At 39.7% G+C, this 22,545-nt stretch overlaps 1 protein-coding gene across 2 annotated transcripts in view; it reads right to left on the bottom strand.

Annotated features, from left to right (window-relative positions):
• Positions 1-22,545, bottom strand: part of GPC6 (glypican 6) — a 1,107,056-nt gene that overhangs the window by 796,191 nt on the left and 288,320 nt on the right. For both annotated transcript variants that reach the window (XM_045978183.1, XM_045978184.1), the window contains exon 2: positions 14,264-14,422. In XM_045978183.1, the coding sequence (XP_045834139.1) occupies positions 14,264-14,422 (159 nt within the window). The remainder of the gene's footprint in view (positions 1-14,263; positions 14,423-22,545) is intronic.

The following is a 22,545-nucleotide window of genomic DNA, read 5'->3' as shown; positions in this document are numbered from 1 at the left end:
CTAAGGTAGCTTTTATGAGGCCACGACAAAATCACCATGCCATGGGAATTGAGGAACGTTTTGAGGAAAGTTTTCCCAAGGAAGGAAGATACAGTGTTGATTTTTTCTTTTTTTAACTGTATTGCTCAATTTCGCCTAAATCTGATGGCTCTCAAAACGTTGTTTTTTTGTTTTTGTTTATTTGGGTTTGTTTGTTTGTTTTAGGTAAGGAATGGAACAGAGCAGAACGAGATTCATTGAACAAAGACCCCGTAATGAAGACCCCTTGTCGGAAGACTGCTCTACTCTCCCGCATTGTCTGTGCGGACTGGGTAGTGAGGGAACATTACTCATTGGCAAAAAACCCACTTAGGCGTGCAGGTGATGCCAGGTGAAGTTTATTCTAAACACTCTTAAAGTCTTGGCCTCTTCGTACTCCACACAAATGAACTTGGTTCCTATTAACCACAGCTGGTGAAACTGAGCATGAAGAAATACCACGAGTCACCCAGGGATGCATTTTTCATTCACCACGGACAATAAGCTAAGTAAAGGCATTGCTACTGTGGACGGCGCCCTGCCCAGTAACTGGAACACTGGAGATGTTAGCTGCCTTAAGAATTACACATTTTAGGGACGCCTGGGTGGCTCAGCGGGTTAAAGCCTCTGCCTTCAGCTCAGGTCATGATCCCAGGGTCCTGGGATCGAGCCCCACATCGGGCTCTCTGCTCATCGGGGAGACTGCTTACCCTCCTCTCTCTCTGCTTACCTCTTTGCCTACTTGTGGTCTCTGTCTGTCAAATAAATAAATCTTAAAAAAAAAAAGAATTACACATTTTAGGGATGCCATCCATGACCTGGATGGCTCAGGTCATGACCTCAGGGTTCTGGGATCGGGTCCCGCATGGGGTTCTCTGCACAGCAGGGAGCTTGCTTCTCCCTCTACCTGCCTGTCTGCCTACTTGTTATCTCTCTCTCTGTGTCAAATAAATAAATAAAATCTTAAAAAAAAAAAAAAAAGAATTACACATTTAAAATGAGAGTGTAAGACTGCTAAAAAGCAACTGCAAAAAATCAATAGCTACTTAATAAACACTGCATAAATGTACGGTAAGTAAATATGCATATCTTTACATATGTAGATTTCTTAACAGAGCTCTAGAGACTGAGATTCCCAATGACGTGAAGACTTGGAGTCCATGAAAATGTTTGTATTCACCCATCCCCAAAGATCTACATACTAAGTTGTGTGCTAAATTGCTACTGAGAACATTCAGATCATTACATGAAGTGAGCAATGATCGACAGTTATGTGTCCACTGCTGTTGTTGATGGAAATATTTACCGCAGGGTCCTCATCCTATATATTTGTGTGTGATTTTACTGGGGGAATCTTTATGCAAGATACTTGAAAGGAATTGAGCATTTTATGAGATATAATGTAATGTGAAATTTAATAATTTCAAATATAAATCTGATTTTGAAACTGTGAACAAACATCATGAAAAAATTTCAGCAAAATAACTAACTTCATATGTGGAGGTATGGGTATGGCAGGGCCTCATGAAAGATATCAAACTAATGTTCATGTTGTTTTCTTTTTTTTAAGATTTTATTTATTTTTTATTTGACAGACAGAGATCACAACCAGGCAGAGAGAGAGGAAGGGAAGCAGACTCCCTGCTGAGCAGAGAGCCCGATGTGGGGCTCGATCCCAGGACCCCTGGGATCGTGACCTAAGCCAAAGGCAGAGGCTTTAACCCACTGAGCCACGCCGGTGTCCCCAATGTTCATTTTCATAATCAGATGAACCATCTAACAATTATTGTGATGATAAGAGTAAGACATATTCACTGTAGTGAGTAACCTGAAAAGTACAATAAGATAAGTTTATACCTAAAATACTATTCCTCACAAATCACCATGGAAATAACATTTAGCAGCCCTTAAGGTAAAGAATTCTTATACACAGACCATACATGAATAATACTCAGTCACAGACGCCTGGAAGCTTACCATTTAAAAATATTATTATACAGATACACACGTTAAAGAAAATAAGGAATCAACTGACTGCATTTTGTCCTCTAATCCATGCACCTGCTGTGAGTCATCAATTAAACAGAACCAACCCACAGAGTAATCTTTGTTAGTTGGTGTTCAACAGGAATTCTAACTTTTGTCTACATAACTTCAAAATCAACAGCAAATTCAATTATTTAAATGAAAGACGTAAGAGCACCCACTGATTTTCAGAGAACAGACTGAATTTTCCACACTGTTAATAGACCAAGGACCGTACTACTGGCTCTACTCCTCTTTTATTCATATACATCCTTCGTTCCACAACTGTGTACTCGGTACCCCACATCGATGCCTTTTAGCCACGTGTCCATGTCCTTCCAGAGTAATGTCCAATTCCTTCGTAACTTTGAAGACAGTTTTCATTCTGTCTTTTCACAAAGTCACTCCTGGTCCTCTCATCATAAAATAATTTCATTCCTTTCTAATATTTTATCTCTATTTTCGCTCATGGCACCAATCAGTATTGCAGTTCTTTATGGTCTCGTCTGAGTGACTCTGGGGGGCTGTCACCTTCCTAGGGACAAGCACAGAAGCACATGAGGATAAGGAGAAGAGCAGGACACAGCCATCATAAATGAAATCCTCACTTTTTGTCAGACACGTGTTGGGCTCCTTATGTGTATTTTCGAAACTACAATTATTACACTCATTTTGAAAAGAGAAAACACAAAGCCCCAAGAGTTCGAGAACCTTCTCAGATCACTTTGTTAATAAACTGTAAATTCTGCATTTGAAACCTAGTTTCTGACTCCAAGGCCTGAGCTGTTTACCTGGCTTTTCTGTTTGTTTTGAATAGAACTTGGCATGATATATAAGCAAAGCAGACCTCTTCCCAAGTATGGGGAATGCATGAGTGAATGAAGACAATACACTGACTGCATCAGGCACCTAGAATCTACATGGAAGGGAAAAAAAAGAGGGTTTTGATTTAGAAACAGCCAAGAGAAAAACAATCTCAAACATTTTTTAACAAAGTGCCTGAGGGGCGCCTGGGTAGCTCAGTGGGTTAAAGCCTCTGCCTTCAGCTCAGGTCATGATCTCAGGGTCCTGGGATCGAGCCCCGCATCGGGCTCTCTGCTTGGCAGGGAGCCTGCTTCCTCCTCTCTCTCTCTCTGCCTGCCTCTCTGCCTACTTGTAATTTCTGTCTTTCAAATAAATAAATAAAATCTTTAAAAAAAAAAAAAAAAAAAAAAAAAAACAAAGTGCCTGAATTTGGGGGGAATGTATTTAGCGATTTAAAAATAGACACTGTTAATATTAATTAAAATTGACTCCACAACTCTTTTAACTGCAGAATACAATCGAGTTTTACGCACTAGAGACTAGTGAAACCTTCAAACTAAGGACAGGTTGTGCCTAAGGGCTAGTCCCTGGTTTGTAGGGAGTCATGGAAAGCTCCAGGCCTGACAATAGCCTCAGAAGCCATTTCTCTTCCTGAAATGTTTGGGTACAATGGAGAGAGAGAGAACATGTCTGGCTGACTTAATGACAACTGGGCCATGGGTAGAATTGTGAACTACTGTTCAAGAAGGGCATTAAAAGTGTTCATGTTTTTCCTTCCTTCTCTATTTTCCATAAATCCCTTCGTGAGAGGATTAATTTTAAGTACTCCCTTGACCTATTCTTTAATATAAACCATGGTTTATTACGTCTCATAAATCTTTAGCTCTATGTTGTCCTAATTTGAAAGGGCTTCTACGTGTCCTCTAAATCAAGACCATCAACTCAATCACAGGAAAATTGGTCCAAAGTTGTACTGACAAAATATTATGAAGTATGGGGGCAGGGAGGATACTATCCCCAGAAAATAGAAAATCCCCTTCCTCTTACAGAGATGTGGTTTCTACTTTTCATTTTGTATTTGTGAATTATGAAACACAGAAATTAAAAATTCCAATTTATTTTTCATAAGTCATTTGAATAAATTTTCATGAGAAGCCATATACTTCTCATATACATATACATATATTTTTACTTCAGTAACCTGACATACCAGGTTCGGTTTCCTCCCTCCCCCCACCCTCACAGACATAAATTTAAAGAAACTTTAAATCTTTTAAAATTTTAAAATTAAGTTATTCAAGTTTTCTACAAAAAGCATACGTTAATTTAGAGTCAGAAAATGCTATTAAAAAAAGCTATTTAAAAAGTTACTTGACTTCAAAAACATCATCCAAGCAAAAAATAAAAAATAAAAATAACAAGAGACATGAAGAAATTAAAATGCATTTTCTAGACTGTGAAAAATAAATATGTTAGGTCCTATGAACTAGAAAATAAAAGAGAAAACAGATTTGTGAAAAATTCAAACAAAGTATAATTTTGATCTGCAAAAGATCAAATGAATTCTGGATCTTGAGCATTAATTCACTGTCAAAATCATAGTGAAAAACGAGGCTTGCTTAATGTATAAAACACATTGTTTGATGAGTAATTGGTACTTTAACATAGTGGGGACTTATTATTGGCAGATTTTAAACTGACCCCTACTTAATGTGATAGAGCAAAGACTTAGAAACCTCTGTCATCTTTCTGCGCCCTACATTATGTCCTGATAATTGACCTCTCAAGTCCATTGAAACCAGGACACTGAAAGACTGTTGCAGAAACATGAGGGGCTTAAGCTAAATAATTCTAGTCCCATCCAGACCAAAGCATCAAAATTTCCAGTGTGCAAACCCAGGAACCTATCCATTGACTGGCCCTCCTGACTCAGGTGCATCTGGACCTCTCCATGTTCATGCGTGTGCAAACACACACACACACACACACACGCGTCAAAATGCAGGATGAGTGTGTTCTTCTCTGTCCACGTGTGTGTGTGACAGAGAAGAACACACTCACTCTGCTCTTGGAGGTAAGGATTTCCATCTGTGCTCCTCCATAAAGACCATCTTCGCTCTAGGCATCTGAAATTAGGTCCATTAAATCCACTGAAATAAATGCTTCTGAAATCAAGTATGACTTTCAGGGTTATGGACCCTAAGAGTTAATAGGAAACTAGAATGCAAAGCTTCCCATTTTCTTCTGTCATATTTATTACTGAAACCAAAGTAATTCACGTGACCAGCGTGGGCCCTTGTGGTCTGCGGGGGCCAGGGCCATAGTTTGACATCACTGCAGCACTGTTAAATATGTTCCGTAGTAAGTCAAGCAAAGGAAGATAAAATACAAATACGAGACCTAATCTCTATACTTAGAGAGCTCAGACTTCAACAGGGACTAGGCAATTGATCATACTTCTTAAAAAAAAAAACAAACACTGAATAAGTAAAAATGACCAGGTTGTCAATTACATTAGCACTGAGGAGACAGAAGGGTTGAGGAAACCAAAGGCTGTAATGACCAGAGCACGGTTCCTCTAAGAGGAAAAAATATGCAAAGAAATCTTCAGAAATTAAAAAATATGTGGAGAATGACAATTTCTTCAAACACGGCAAGGCCTCGAAGGCCAGATCCCCTGTTATCTCACTTCAAAGTTTGCTTTTCATTTTCAAGTTGTTTGGATTCAATTAAACCACTAGGTGAGGAGGAAACAGCATGAAGATCATGTACTACTATATATAGTTATCCCCAAAATAATATTTGTCCATTTAACGAATATAACAAACCTTCTGAAAGAATAATAAATAGAAAATTCTGAAGCCGCATTGAGTGATTTCTTAAAATTTCTCCGAGCTCTGTGAACTCTGCAGGCTTAGTTGGCTCCCGACTCTACCTCCACATTTGGCTCAGTGTTCTCTTCCTACCCAGTGGAATACTTGGAACCCTGTGGAATTAATTGCTTAGGCAAAGCTGTCTTTCCCTTTCAATTTGCTAAAATGCCAAGCTCACGTAGGTGTTGTCATTCAACTAAAAATCACTGGGTAACTACTGAGCAATATAGAAATGTTATTTATAATGTACTTAAAATTTTACATTTTACATTTTCTTCTGAATCTTGCCAAAATTTTGTGTATGAACAGTCTGCCTGTCATGGTGCGGTTGTATCTTCTAAACAAGAGTTCAACGTTTTGAATCACACGTAATGGGTTTGTTAACAAGCCTGCTTGTGTGGGTAAACTAAAAACGCCATTTCTAGCCAATGAACAATAAAATGCTGGGTAGAAGCAGGAGATAAGTCGTCTCGGTCTGAGTTAAAATCCCCGTAAGTTCTGTCCATGCTCTGTGCAATTTACTATTATGAAATACACAAGGCATGAGAGAGACAGTATCTGTTGACATTGTTGTGTATCCAGAATGGATTCACAAACTAAACATCTTCCATCCTGTATATGCTCAAGTCAGTTATCTCCTGTTAAAAAACCTTTTTGGTATAGAAATGTAGAAACCATACATAAATGGGAATATTATAATAAACCCTCATGGACTCATCGACCACCTTCAAGCATTATCACTTTCCTGCTCATCTTGTTCCTTCAACGTGCCCACCTCAGGGCCTCCCATCGGGACAGGGTATGTCATTTCAGATTTTCACCTGAATCATTTTCTTCTAAATCTTAGAACTCTCAAAGCACATAAATGCTTCTTATACGTTTACCCTGTTATTTGTCTGAAAAAGGCAAACCGTGTTGTCTCAGCAGAAGAGGAACGCACACTTTTATTCCAATTCACTATGATGAAGGAAAGTCAAGAATCTTGATACAAAATCCCAGTTAGAGTGGGTGACTCATAGTGCTTCCCACCGCACATCACCCTTAACTAGAGATAATGAATTTTCCATTATCATTACGCACACCATGCAGTCCAACCGTCTACACTGAGCTGAGTGCTCTCAGGTTTGAAGACAAAAATGTTTCCACCGAGCTCTAATTTACACCACCATTAAATATTTTTCTTGATTTTCATTAAAATAAGAAAATCAGTTTTCTCTATTCAGTGGCAGATCAATTTAAGTGAAATAAAATTTCTCCTATAATTTATCCATACTTACTCAAAGGATTAGTGAGCCCCTGTCAGAGAGCAGATACTTGTCTGCTCATTAACATTCATGACCAAGAACCCTTCTGGTAGGGCTGGTTTCAGCATCTGATAGAGCAATACTTACAAGAAATTGGCTTGTCTATGAAACAGCTGCTCGGCAAAGCTACCATGCAAGGGAATTGGTGATAATAAGATAATAATATTACAACTACACTGGGACTGTAATGTGTTTTAAGTTACTTTGAGGTGTGTGGTAGGGGTCTAAGGATTAGAAAAAAGATTGATAGTCCATCACAGAGGACACAAGGTTGTGTATCAACAGTGGGCTTCATTAGTTTTGAAGGATCTGTCCAAAGAGCAGAATACAAAAAATAAGTTAATTAATTAATTAAAATATATATATATATATATATGAACGGAATTCCAGAAGGAAGGAAGGAAGGAAGAGAGAAAAGAAGGGAGGGAGGGAGGAGGAAGGAAGGGAGAAAAGTGGGGTGTTGGAGAGGGAGGGAAGGGAAGGAGGAAGAAAGAAAAAGAAGACAAATTTCACTTGTACAAAGATTTGAGTTCTTCTTGCATGGCATTTAAGGACCCCTAGCATGGACCATCTATTCCAACATTGTACAGAAGCAAGGCATTTATGATTTGTAAATCTATTCACTAGTTCTGCCACAGATGAAATCCCTGGTTAGCTGATTCTTATTTTTGGAAAGGCTGCCCTTTGGGAAAATTGGCGGATTACTTTCCAGTGATAGTATGACAGTTCCCAATTTCTAAAACCCAATTCTGCACACTGTGATTACCAGAGTGTGTCCTTCAGATAAAATACATGTCATAGAGGTGGTGGCCTATAGCAAAATGAAAGAAGGTGCTCAGCTCATCACTTTGTAAGATAATTAATGTGATAACCCTTATGAAGTATAGTTAGCTTGGTATTCTGTATATTGAACAAGGGTACTAGTAGCTTAAGAAACATATATCACACCTGTTTATTCTTGAATAACATCATGGAAATGGTACATGAGTGTGTGTGTGGTTATGTGTGCATCTGTTGCGGAGCTGGGAACGGAAGTTAGTGATATAAGATGTATGTCAGTGTGCTTTATTTGGGAAATACTTATCCCTCTTGAATTCCTACAGAAGCCACCAAAACAACAAGGAACAAACCACCCAATGTGGAACATAGAATATTGTTTCAAGAACAGCAGGAGTCAATTGAGAACTTTGGTGGTTAGGATATAGAAGTATTCACTCCTTCCCCAACCTTCACGTCCATAAAGTCATCTCCTCCCGTCCACACTGATGTTGGGAATGACCGGGAGATGTGCTTTGGCCAACAGAACCTGCGAAGAGAGCGTGCCCATTCTAGGTTAGGCGGTAAGGGGCATCATGCCTCCACTTATGAACTTTAGTCTCTAAACTCCACGACGAGGAGAAGATGAGCACGATAGACAGCTGTCTCCAAAAGAACAGTGAAATCTAGAATGGATCAGACCGAATCATAGTTTAGAGCCAACCTAAGTAGGACATAGACAAGAACAGCCGAACTCCTGACAATCCGAAGATGCACTGTGGAAAAATAAGTGCTTCTTGTTCATGCCCTGAAATTTTGTTGTTACAAAACAATAGAAGACTGATACAGGACTGGTACGTTTCTATAGAATATCTACATAACAGATCCACACTAAATGTCAATAAATGAACAGTGTGGCAAAACATCAATAGTAAATATGTTTAAGACGTATCCCAAGGACTCTGAGGATATGCACACAGAATTTGTCTCTTCCTGCCCCCTCTTTAACTAATACACTCAAGTCATTCTTTAAGGGCCCTGGAGGTCCCCTCTTCCAAAAGTCTTTTCTGATGCCTCTAAGTACAACACTCTCTTCCCTCCTTTCTGTCTTCAATGGACTTCTACCATATGATAGAGCCAATCCTCCTTCTTTACTGTTGGTTTTAGAGGAATATCTCCCCAACAAGGTAAGGTAAACTTCATGACAGACTGCGGACATATTTTTGTCATTATTAGCTGTCTTTTATCTACTACACCCCCGGCTAAGTACCTTCCATATAGAGCGTTCTGAATAAATGTTTCCAAACTGAAATCACACACACACACACACACACACACACACACACACACACACACATACACATACACACCCCGCCCATGTGATAGGAAATACAGAAGATTCTACTACCATATGGAACACTACTTAGTGGTTTATCCTTTTCGAGTAAGTGTTTTCTCTGGAAAAATTAGACCATATTTTACAGATATCCCTATATTATTGTCATCTCCACAGTATATAGATGAGAAATGATATTTAAAAAGAAAACATAAGCAGACTTGCAGCATAAAAATATTATGTCGCTGTGTATATGTTATTCCCACATTCAGTAAAATGAGAATTCTGAGAGTGTTACTACAGAATAAGTTCTTCAGAAGGATGGAAATTACTGCTCAATTTTTTTTTTTTTTTTTTTTTTGCTTTTAAAATTGTATTTGCTGCCAAAAATCTCTGGACAAATGTATATCATTAAAACGCATAAATAAAAACCAGGAAGGAAAGTAAAATAATAAGACCAAGAAGAACAAACTAAACAAATAAAAAACCATATCAAGCTTCAAATGTGATAAATTTCATCTCGAATAAAACTGAAGAAAAAAAATAAGCAAAATAAAATATCCCTTCAACTAAATTTTCCTGTCTCTGAATAATCCATATTCCATATAGATTCCTAGAGCATAGGGTGCTGGTACCCACACTAAGATGGAAGCTACAAGATAAGAGATAAGAATAAATAACATGGCTTAACTGATGCAACAACATCTTTGTGCAAAACGCTCATTCCCCTTTAACCGAGGGTCAATACTCAACTGAATACTATTCCTGCCTTTTCCAAAAACATAGATAATTCTTTGCCCACCAATATCATCATTGCCTTGTTATAGGAATATCAATAATTCTGAGCCAGGGCCCACTTGAAACAAATAAAAGCTTAGAATTTCAAGCAAATGTCAAGTTCCTATCACATGACTATTTATAAGTCTGACGTAAGTCAAGAGTATTGGGCTACAGTCTTGGTTTCATTCTTCTTGGTGGAAACTTGGCAAATGATTTACCCTCTCTAGGCCCCAGGTTCCTTGGGAGCAAGACTATATTTAGGTGGGTAATTTTCTTTGTTAAGCTTTAAAAAAGTCCCATTCCACTTATCTCTGAAAGACAGCATCCCATCCTCCCCACGAGCACTGGGACAGGACAGGCGCAAGAGACAGATGAGTAGATGCTGCCCTTCGGGAAACCTTAGCACATCTGGGGGCTGGAAAGCACGAGATAGTTCAAAGGGTCCTGGGGCTGACGATTCAGGACGGCTCAGCCTGGTACTCGATGATGCTGTGTCTCCCACTGCGTAGCTCTGTGACGCCGCTCTGTGGTTCACTTTGGTCCACAGCTGAACATCCATGAGGGGTGAGGAACAGGGCCAGGAGTCACCCTAGTATTACTATTACTAATATCAGAGTGTTTGGTTGTTGTGTATTTTCCTAGAATCCTAACACATGAGCCACTTAGAAGGATGACTGAAGTTGAGTTTTACACACAAATTTGACGGGGTTAGAGGGTCACCACACACAACAATATTGGGAAAAGGAGTGGGTGTACAAAGATGTCACTCCCTTTTTTTTATATTTGTATATGAGTTACTTATTTGTTTTGCACACTTCTGGCTGTCTGAGTGTTTGGCGGAGGTGAGACAGGTGAGAAGTAAAGGTGTAATGCTGTGACCATTCTGCCAGGTGTTTCCGGATGGTCCTTGTGATGTGACCTCCGGGGTGTGACAGAAAGTCTGGGCTTGGCTACGGAGCAAACTGAGTACAACCCCGTACAGTTCTGAGGGAATCTTTGTAGGCTAGGCCCCGCCAGCTGGGAGGATGGGCTTATAGGACTAGATAATGTGAGCCAGAGGCAGAGATTTGACCAGAGAAAGGAGGGGGGAAAGAAGAAAACAAAAAAAGCAAAAAAACAAAAACAAAAAAAACCCCAACTAACCAAAACCTTGTGAGACACTTAGAAAAGTATCAGTGCCAAGAATATAAACTATTACTTTACATACCTTCATCATAACATTTCAATCCTATGTTTAAAAAGAAAAAGCTACTCACGTTTAAGAAAATTCTCTGCCAAGAACGAGAATGTCTGCTGTTGAGATTAGACATATATTTCTCAATTTATGGCCTCTCAACTACAAATTTTAGGGCTAACAGGAGTATGAAGCCAAACTTGTCCATTCAGGAAAGCTGGAGAAGCATTCATACGAACTCAGGTTTAGCTTCGGAGCACCTAGTGAATAGTTATAATTTTATACAGAGTTTCTTCTAAATATTACCAAAGATATTGATAAAAACTGGAAAGATTATGGCAATACGCAGAATGTTATCTTAACATTTTTGGAGTTTCAAATTTTAAGAGTCACCTCTGCCACAAAATGAAAAGCAAAATGGAATCAAAACATTTCTAGTACAATAAGGAAAGTAACAATTGTAGGCTAATGGCCAAGAGTGACTGGACACAGCCTTCTGGATATGGTTTGGACGGAATCACATGTATCAGATGTAATTAAAACTGTTCTTATACTTAATGAAACTAGGAAAGGGAGTGGTCACCTTCTCATGGAAAACAGTCATGTATATAATATAGCCAACAAAAACATGCAAAATCCAAATGACAAGTCAAGATCCCCAAGAAAGTGGGACCAGAGTCAGAAATGCAAAATGGACACTTTGGATCAAGAGACCCCAGCAAGAATGCAAAATGACTCACGGATTGGAAGCTCCTAAAAATAAACTCCAGGTCTTTCAGAATACCACTGATTGTATCTGGGAAAATCAAACTCAGAGGGTAACATTCCACAACTGATCCTAGATAGTTCTGTGCTCATACCATCTGATACTCATCAATGAGGAACTTTACTGGAGTTTTTTTGTTGCTGTTTTCTTTTTTTTTTTCTTTCTTTTTTTTTTTTTTTTTTAAATCTAAGGGAAAAAATGGAAAGTTGCCACATGAATGCACTCCTGTTCCTGAAAGGTGACTCAGCAGGATCACCTTCACGGGGTAAGACTATAAGTCATACAACTGTGTGGCAGACCTTCCAGAAACTGTCTAAACAGACAGCAGAACTTATAATGGGAACTTTGAGTTTATTTACATAGTTTCTTATTTATTTATTTATTTATTTAAAGACTGAACCTTTCAAAAGCCAAGCTCACCAGGATCACAATCTGAGTTTACAAATAAGGCTGGCTGAAAGTTTCCTTGGGAAAAAAACAAGCAAACTAACAAACAAATCCCAAAACAAACAAAACACAAAAACTCAACTTCTCTCCCATCCAAGCCTAATGCGGTGAGATGCAGTATGAGGAAAAGAATTCATCACCCCCCCATGTCAGATCTAATCTTAACAAAATCAATGTCCTGTCAAATCAATTGACATAATGCCCCAAAGTACATTTAAACAATTTAAAACAGATCTGGAGAGAGAGATAGAGAGTCAGAGAAAGATGGAGAGAGGTTTCTTTAGTAAGACCAACGAGATGAGATCAAGGATTCTATATTCACAGATATTAAAAGTCATTGAGATGAGAATACAAGTGTCTGGCTCCATCCTTTTGAATGGCTTTACACATTTAAAAAAATCGATCAACTCCCCATAGAACTACCTTACATGAAATATTTTTATCGAAGGGAAGGTACACGTGTGTCATGAATGCTGCCTAGAATTATTTCACTGCAACTTTGGAGTACGGCTTAATAAAGGCACGAGAATCATTTTCCAAAGACAGGTAAAAGTCAACAGCTCCAGATCACTCTCCCTGCTTTCTGTAACAAACCATAGGTGGCTCAATTTGCCTCCCTCTGAATTGATACATTACCTTTCCTCAAACACAGAGCCCCTACAGGGACTCCTGAATGTCACCGGATTTGTAATCTGTCAATCACGGGGAACGACTAAGTACTCCCTAGTTTCATTCATGGGAACAACATTCACAGCGTCACCTCTGAGTAAGGAATTATTTTCATGCACATCCAGATAAAGCTGAACACAGAGTAAGAGGCAGAGGATGAAGGTGCAGATGTTGGGACACTGGGCAGAAAAGATAAAGTCCCACTGACTTCCACGGAAAACGTCACATCACCTTAAGCACTAAAAACACTACCGGGTAGACCTGTCTCTCAGAACTCAGAGGGCTGATGTGAAAGAAATTGGTGTTACTGTAATAGTTTAAAGCAGCAATGAAGCAGAACATTTTGCCTACTACGGAGAATAGAAAAAGGAAAATCCAAACTTCGGCCAGCCTTTTCTAACGGGCTCTACCATGCATTGACCGGAAAGGACGAGGGAAAAGATGGCGGGTCTCCTGACCCAGGACAACTTAGTGTGACCCTATGGTACAAGGAAAGGTCACCACAATTGGCAAGTCTGCTTTACAACGAGCCACAGGAATTACATTCCTTTCTTAAAGCACTAAAGACTACGCAACCACCTGAGAATATTAACTTTATCATTATCATTATTAAATCAGTTTATAAAAATCAGATTGCTTTTGAAAAAAGTTTTTTCTGAAGTTCAGATGAGACTATTCAATGCTGAAACCCCTGTAATGATTACTTTCATTCTTTGTGTTCTCTCCTACAGAATGTTTATTTAACAAATAGAACATAGAAAGGAACTTGATGGCTTATAATCAGGAAATCAATAGAGAATTTAAACCTTACTCAGAACGTACTGTCACTGCAACGTAAAATGTGGCTAGATTCTTGGAGGAGCAAACTCTGAAATAAAGGAGTCTATGTCAGCAGCACTGAAAACAAGTCTGTCTTCTTAAAAGTGTTGTTATATTTCAAATAATTTTAAATGACATTTAATTATTTTAAAGAAAATCCCCAGATGAAAAATTAAGACAAGCTATGATGTGACAAAACCTGAATTAGAATCACTCTAATCATGAAAAATTAAGCTAAATCTTTCAGAATAAATCTCACAGGCAAACCACAAATTCAAAACAGCTCTTTGTTAACTCGGGTTGTTCTAAGATATTACTACAAAAGTTGTCAAGAACGCTGATGCTTTTTCTAAATATAGACCAAGTTATAGAAATGTTTAAGAAGGAAAGAAAAGACCCTGCATTTAAAAAAAAAAAATGGTTTTCACAGAAGACCAAGAGTCTCAGGAAGGCACCCCCAGAACAGAGAGAAGCGGAAGTCGTCCCACTTACCGTCGAACTTCTTGTGCCTGGACACGAACGTGGTGCGTACAAAATGGCTCGTCTCCTCCACGAGGTTTTCAAACTCGAGTTTGCTTTGCTGGCTTAACTTGTCTTCCATTTCTGTGGTGCAGCATGTATACTCTTGAGGGCAGATTCTTAGGTGTTCTCCTGCCATGAGAAGGTACATGTCAGGATGGGATGATAAGGACTTTGGGGAATTTGCTTCTCCAACATTCCCTTCCAATCCTGGGGCACCTGGTCCAGCAACCTTTTGGACCAGCCCCAAGAACGTATCTGGGCCTCAGTGGACTTAACATCCCAAGCATTCAACATTCAACATCAACTTCGGTTGAAACTGATGTTGTGGTCTGAATGTTTGTGCCCCCACCCCCCAAAATTCATACGGCTGAATCTTAACTCTCAAGGTGATGGTATTAGGATCTGGGGTCTTTGGGAGGTGATGAGGTCATGAATGGAATTGGTGTTCTTATAAAACAGACCCCAGAGAGTTAGCTTGTCCCTTGGACCCATGAGGATGCAGCAAGAAGATGATGTCTGGGAACCAGGGAGCGGGCGCTCACCACACACGGAATCTACCCGTGCCGTGATCTTGGACTTCGCAGCCCTCCAGAAGTAGGAGAAATAACTGCTCTTTGTTTATAAGCTACCCAGCTTATGCTATTTCTGTTACAGAAGCCCAGACAGACTAAGACACCCAATATTTGGTTCCTGTCCCTGCCATGTAAGGGGAAGTATATTGAGGACCTCAGAAGACCATGACAATGTCCCTGCCTTTATTTGAAATGTGTCAAGTGGCACCAGGTGACAAGAGATGTAATACAGTTATGAGTGTGCTTGTCTTTGGAAACCTCCAGTAATGCAAAAGACGCTCAGTCCCATCACCACAGCCTGTTTGACAGCAAGGGCGAGACAAGATGGGGATCATTCCTTGTGTTCTGGCTCTGCCTGTCTGTCTGTCAGAATGCATCAGCTGCGCTCTCGGGGAAAGTGAGTGTGTTTTCAATGGCAGGTCTAATGGGCCAAACATTCCCTCAGTTGACAATTCTTGTCAGAGAGGAGATGTTCCCCTGTAAGAAGGAAGGCACTGGCATATTTAATTAATGCTTAAGTTCTATGGAATGTAAAGTAAAAGGTAATGAAAGTCATGTATTTAATTCAACAACTTTATCTCTGGATATACCAGGTGACTTCTTTTGGCAATATTGCTTTCTTATTCTTTCTTCCTCCTATTTTTTTTTTTTGTTGTTGTTGTTGTTGCTATTTGCAAGGAGGAAGCAAATCTGCTTCATGAAATTAAAATAAACTGTAAATGCATAAAATGTGAATTTCCAATTGAGGCAGTTCTGTTAATGTTAAAATGTTTGGTGGAACCTATGGAGGGAAGAAGAAAAATCCACCGAACATCTTGGTAAGTAGGAACAACAAATTGCCCGTGGGATCAAAGTCACTGTAGGACACTGAACTCCAAATGCACAAAGTACTTGATGTGATGATTAAAATTCATTTATAATGCTTAACGGTACTTATATAAAGTTAGGTCCTGTGACCTGTATGAAGTAGAGGTTGTTTCATGTTTATGTCACTTGATGCTTTAGTGCCTACTTAAAACAAACCCAGAATTAAAAAAAAAAAAAAAAATGACCACAAATGTGTACTGAAGTTAGATCTTCCATAACTCTGGAAGGGAGGGAGACCATAAAATATCATACGTATATTTTTTTTTAAAAGAAAATGAAAATGCCTTGTACTTGAGAGCAATAACTATCAACTTCAAGATGGCAGTTCCCTCCCAGGAGAAATTAGGATTTGAGAGAGTGCTCAAATACTTGTATCTATAATCTTCTGTTTCCTAAGTTGTTTGATGGATGCCTGATGTTTATCCTACTATTAGCTTTGCTTTTTCTGCCCACAGAAAATCTTTTGTAATAAAAACCTGGAAACGTGTCATTAAAAAGTAGTAGCCACGACAGCTGTGCTGGAGAAGAGAGCAGGGGGGAGGTATTAAGAAAGAAAAAACAGGCTGCCCTTGACATTCAGAAGCCAGCCTGGCAACTCACACCTAGGTCATGAGAGTCTATTATACCTAAACCATCTCACAGAAGGCCAACTCCAGACAAAATTACTCCGAGACCATGACAAATGAGATGAAGCAAAGCCACTTCAAAATTTTGTCTAAGCACACACAAAAACAAAGCCCTAGGTCATCCAAAAAGTACTGAACATCTCCTCCCTGAGGCAAAATGAGTGGACTTCCTTACCATTTACAGAGGGATATCCATACTACTCTCCCTCCTTGTTGATCAGATGCATTGAGAGACCTTTTTGTAGGTTGACCTCTCCTTTCTGGAAGCATCCAATCGAGGCTGAAGCTCGGGTTCTCCGAACCCTCCCCAACCCACCCAACTAAGCTCCAAGTCCTTCTTTCAAAGTCCCTCTTACGGAGAAACCCCTGGTTCTCCATGGTGTTTTCTTGATTGGGGATAAGTGGTATCTTATTCAATTATAGCTGTGTTCCTAATAGGTTCTCACTGGAAGGTACCAACTATACCAAAATGGGGAGGGATAGACCAATATGAATTTTGAGATTTTTCTTCAAGTTATTTTGATACTCGCATCCTGGTAAAAAGCAGAGTTCTGGAGGTTAAGACACAGGTAAAGAACAAAAGTGGCTTTATCAACAGCAAATGGCCTACAAATGTACTTTTTATGAAATATGTATCTGATAAGGACAAAACTCTGTATCCAAACTGAACGGGTATTTACCATTAATAATTCTGCATAATGTTCCTTTCTCTGACCCATTATAAAACATTCCTAAAACTCTCCTTCCTCTATTTCCCACCCTATTGTTTTGCAAATGGAATGGCCATTTCTCAAGATTTAGTACATCAGGGCTGCATTCCACTTCTGAATCATTACAAGTGAGTTTTCAGCAAAATGCATTGGACTTTTGGTGACAAGCTGATCAAAAGAGAATAAACATTTTATGACCTGAGGGAAATAGCTGTATTTGGGATATTTGTGGAAGAAACGCCATAGATCTATCTACATTCATGAAATTAGATTGGATTGGAAGCACTGCAAACTCCAATCACTCCAAGAAAATCAGTACTTTATGTGGTGTGATAAAGAAAAACAAAAGATACTTACTTCTTCACAGGACAACTTTATATATTTTTTTAAATTATTTAAAAAATATGTGTGTGTGGGGGCGCCTGGGTGGCTCAGTGGGTTAAGCCTCTGCCTTCAGCTCAGGTCATGATCTCAGGGTCCTGGGATCGAGCCCCGTATCGGGCTCTCTGCTTGGCAGGGAGCCTGCTTCCTCCCCTCTCTGGCTGCTGCTCTGCCTACTTGTAATCTCTCTCTCTCTCTCTCTCTCTCTCTCTCTCTCTGTAAAAAAAAAAAGAAAAAAAAAATATGTGTGTGTGTAGGAGCAGGGGGAGGAGGGACAGAGAGGATCGAGAAGCAGACTCTGGGCTGAGCAGGGAGCCTGATGCTGGGCTTGGGCTCAATCCCAGGACCCTGGGATCATGGCCTGAGATGAAGGCAGATACTTAACCAACTGAGCCACCGAGGCATCCCCACGGGACCACTTTAAACCAAACTCACTGTGTCTGCCTGTGTGTGTATGTATGTGTGTGTATAGGGTCATGAGGCACGTATAAGTGGCTGCCATTCTAATTCAATGCGGTATCAGATATTTTATAAAACTGGAAGTGTCCTCAAGAAGTCAACAGCTTCATGCAGGCCCAGGCAGAGAGATAACTAGAGATGTGGAGAGACAGACATAGACAAGCACGGAGAAAGAGAAGAGACGGAGGGATCACCAGAGTGTTTTAGAAACCTGCTGTAGGAAAAGTAAATCTTCCATGCAAAGTACTTGTTAGGGTGTCTACAGAGAGACCAGGCTCATGGCCCTGAGCATACAGGATCCCGGGTTGTGAAACGTGGTCAAATCTAGGCTGAGACTCGTCTTCTTTCTAACATATGAGAGATAAGAAGGTTGTGGAAGAATCCACCCATTGAAGTACATACAGTTCCCTTCTCCCCAATCTGAGGTCACTGATATTGGTCAAAACAACCTGGTAACTTCAGGTGGCCAGAAAGACTTAGGGCAACTGCATGATTTGTTCTGACTAGGTTTGTTCATTTATTTCATTTTTGGCCCTAGTACAGGGGTATGTAAACCATGGCCTCTGGGCCAAATCTGGCCCACCATCTGTATTTGTGAGCCCAGAGAACAAAATGGTTGGAGAGAAAAAAAAAAATCCAAAGAATGATATTTGTACTATATGGAAGCTTCATGAAATTCAAATTCAATTGCCCATAAATAAAGTTTTATCACAAGACAGTCCCATCTCTTATTTATGCATTGCCTGTGGCTGCTTTAGCAGGCAAAGACTAGAGCAGGCAAGACAGAGACCACAAGGACCTTCAACTTGAATATTTATATTCCGAAATCCTATATGGCAGCTACTCTCTCATACAAAGAATTAGCTCTCGCCCCTCCTGTTCCAATTTGTCCAAATGACACGAATACAAAACTTTTCTCAGCTTAGTACATCATGCTTTCTAACATGAGTATTTGCTATAATAATGGGATACTTCCAAAGTGGTGACTTACAAAGGAGAAGAAAGTGTTGTCCTTTCTGAGCTTCCCACGCGCTTTCTCAAATTCCCTGAGGTTCTCTATGTTATTTATTACATAATTAGATACAACATTTAGCTCAATGGGAGTATCGCTAGATACCTCCAAGATCACTAATGTTAAACATACTGAATAATTCACTCCAGGAGATGGGGATAAGAGATCACAAATACAGAAAGTGTGGGATGAAAACAACGATGACCGCACCTTCACTCGTCAAACATTTACTGAAACCTACGTGCAACTCACAATGATAGGTTCACGTCCGTCAAGATCAGGGCCAGGGTCATGCCATCAACTTAACAGGTGCATGCTCTCTCAGGGTACCTGCAGTTCATGAGGGTGAATTCCCAGGTCCCTGTATTTTTGTAGAACTCTTTCCCAGCTGTACCGCCAATAAGGGAAATTACAGAGGTGAGAGGAGGGAGTTCCACCAGCAAGTGAGAGATGGAGTGAAGGCTCAGGGACATACAGTCAGACTATAAATTGTCATCTGTTTCCTAACCAAGAAGAGGATGCTTATTCCTCCCTTTACACGCTTCTTTTAACTGTGTGTCACTCTTCACAACATCTTTCCCCAAATGCCTGCCCAGATGTTTGTTTTCACTCCAAGATACAGAGGTGACAGGAGAATTGTGATTCTGCCAGATCCCGCTCCCTCCAGGGACAGTCCTGGGTCTGAAAACCGCCAGGAACAGACTTGGTGAGTGGCAGGAGCAGGAGACAAGAGGACCTCGTTAACCACAGAAGCCAGCCTCTGTGGGTCTGTGGCAGCAGACTCTCTGCCCTTGGAGGTGACGCACGGGGACCTCAGAATGCACATTCCAAACAAATCACCAAGACGAAGTATCCCACATGCGTCACATTTCACAGACTATAGCCAGCCAAACGCTTGGCTTTTATAGAGCTTTGGAGTGTGGAGGGAAATTACTAACCTTACATTTCCTAAAAGGTAGGTGGGAAATCGAACACTAAAAAGGCCAAAGAAGATGGCAAGATCTCACACGACAGAGCCCTTTGATTTCTGAACCTCCAAATTCCATTTGATGACAGCGCGGTATTTGTTTTAGACTTGGCCTCTTCACCAGTATGGTCTATGCCAGAGTACTCTCATCCTTGAACTTTTAAAACCCCACTGTCGATTAGCCGTGTCTGGTACCAAGCTAAGTCTCCTCCTCTTTTGATATGTCACCTCAAATAACCATCTTATTTGTTCGTCTGGTGCCTAGGAAGTTGACTGAGCAAATAATCTGAGGAAACAGCCTTGGGGGAGTGAAATACTCTAGAAGAAGTGAACTTTCAAAGAGACTTTCTGATAGCTGAAATGATTTAAATTGGAGTTAACAGTCCTGAACTGTTTTCAGTCTCATAAAACTTTCTCTACAAGCTAATCAGGATTGGCAGAAAATAGGAAAGCCATAGTTTTTAAATATATGTTCTAGTTCATTTTTCTAAGTTCACATTCCCCAAACTTCCAAAATAGCACTTCTTCAACACTTCTCAGTGTGAAACATTATTATAAATGATCCTTTCATATCTTGAAGGACCGCTTCTCTTCAGCAGAATGGTTCACTACTACAATCAGAATGTTCAAACTTTCACGCCAAGTTTTTAAAATTCAGTGTATGTTCGACATCAGCGGATCTTATCGTTCAAATAACCTATATTAGTGTCATCCTCTGACGTCAATGTCCCTATAAAGACTTTAAATACTAATTCTTTTAGTTACAGAATGTTCACTCAGTATTTTCCAAGTTCCTTTGGAGGGAACCAATACGTTAATTGTGTAAACCGGTTCCGACAATTGCAAACAGAGGATTTCAAACATGCCGTGAAGATCTTTCCTTTCCTACTTCCTTAAGAATGAGACTCACCAAGTTTATATTTCAGTATAAACTTTTCATAGAGGAAGTGGTCAAACAGAATCTCTTCAACATTCAAAATGTTAATTTGTTGGTCTCTAGAGAGTTCTTCAAGAATTAAGATCAGTAAAGAAATACTGCTCTCATTATTTCTGTATTTCAGACTCAAACTAAAAGATATATAAGCATAGAAAACTTCAGTTATACTCTCTAGGTATCTGAGAACAAGATAAGCAAAACACCAAGGCAAAGATAAGAATCCCCAATTCCACATCTCCCCTCCCATTGCAAGGTGCACCTTCTCTCCGCCCCACAGTTATAAGCACTCCCTGCAGGTCAGGCACTGTGAACTGTGTGTTTTTATTGTCTTTATTTCACGAACTAGGAAACAGAATTGTAGAAAGATTAAGTAGCTTAATCTTTAAGCTAGAAAAGATCTGTCTCCAAAGCTTATGATTTTAACCCCTCTAACTTGTGACAGGATTAACTGGACCACAGCAGCAAACTGAGAGACATCAGAGAATATCTTAAATTTCCAGATAAAGTTGCCATGTGTAGGAAACCGCACAAACTCAAGTATCGGAAGTTTCAACATCATTATTTTTACTACATTCTTTCAATGACATTATATCCTTATGAAGTTGGTTTTTTTGTTAATTTTCCTTAATTTCCTTAATGTTCACATGGGTAGTATGTGAAAATCAGTATGGAAGAGGAAATGAAAGTGGTGATGTCTAATTCCAGTGTAGGCTTTGAGAAGCTGTGTGCTGTCCATTAGTAAATAGTTGCGACTATTTAAGAATTAAATTTTCAGAAAGTTCCTATAATGTATATGCAATGTTTATAACTGGTTTTATAACTAGCTCGTTATGAGATAAATTCTTAATTGTTCAGATTTAAGAAGAAATGGCTAGTACTTCTTCTGGCCTAGGGATATGGTAGAAAATTTTTTTCTGTAAAATTTTGTGTCTAGTAACATAGAGGAAACACTTATTGCCATGCTGCTATGAAGGTATTTTTAAGATGTGGTCAAGATGTTTGACTTGACAAGCAGAGAGAGTCAAGTATCATATGGCCTCACTTATTTGTGGAGCATAACAAATAACATGGAGGACATGGGGAGATGGAGAGGAGAGGGAGTTGAGGGAACCTGGAAGGGGAGATGAACCATGAGAGACTATGGACTCTGAAAAACAACCAGAGGGTTATGAAGGGGTGGCGGGGGGGTGGGGGGTGGGGGGGGGAGGTTGAGGAACCAGGTGGTGGGTAATAGGGAGGGCACGTACTGCATGGAGCACTGGGTGTGATGCCAAAACAATGAACACTGTTATGCTGTAAATAAACAAATAAAAATAAATAATAAAAAAAAATGTAAAAAAAAAAAAAGATGTTTGACTTGAACTAAAAAAATAATATTCTCAATAATGTGGGTGGGCCTCATCCAATCAGTTGAAAGCCCTTGTGAGGAAAAAAACTGATGTTTCTTTGAGAAAAAGAAATTCTGCCTGAAGACTATAGCATCAACTCTTGAGTTTTCAACCCCATCCCATTGCATGAGTCAATTCCTTAAAAGAAGACGTGTGTGTGTGTGTGTGTGTGTGTGTGTGTGTCTTATTGATCCTGTTTCTCTGAAGAACCGTGACACAAAGGCCTCCAAGAAGAGAGACTGTATGGGAACGTCTGTACTAGCTCGCAGTGCATCTACAATATCACAATTGCCACGCTTATCTCTTTTACCCAAAACTTAGCACCGTTGCTTA

Source organism: Meles meles, chromosome 14 (genome assembly GCF_922984935.1).
Source record: "Meles meles chromosome 14, mMelMel3.1 paternal haplotype, whole genome shotgun sequence".
Lineage (NCBI taxonomy): Eukaryota > Metazoa > Chordata > Mammalia > Carnivora > Mustelidae > Meles > Meles meles.
This window is presented reverse-complemented; position numbering and strand designations above follow the sequence as displayed.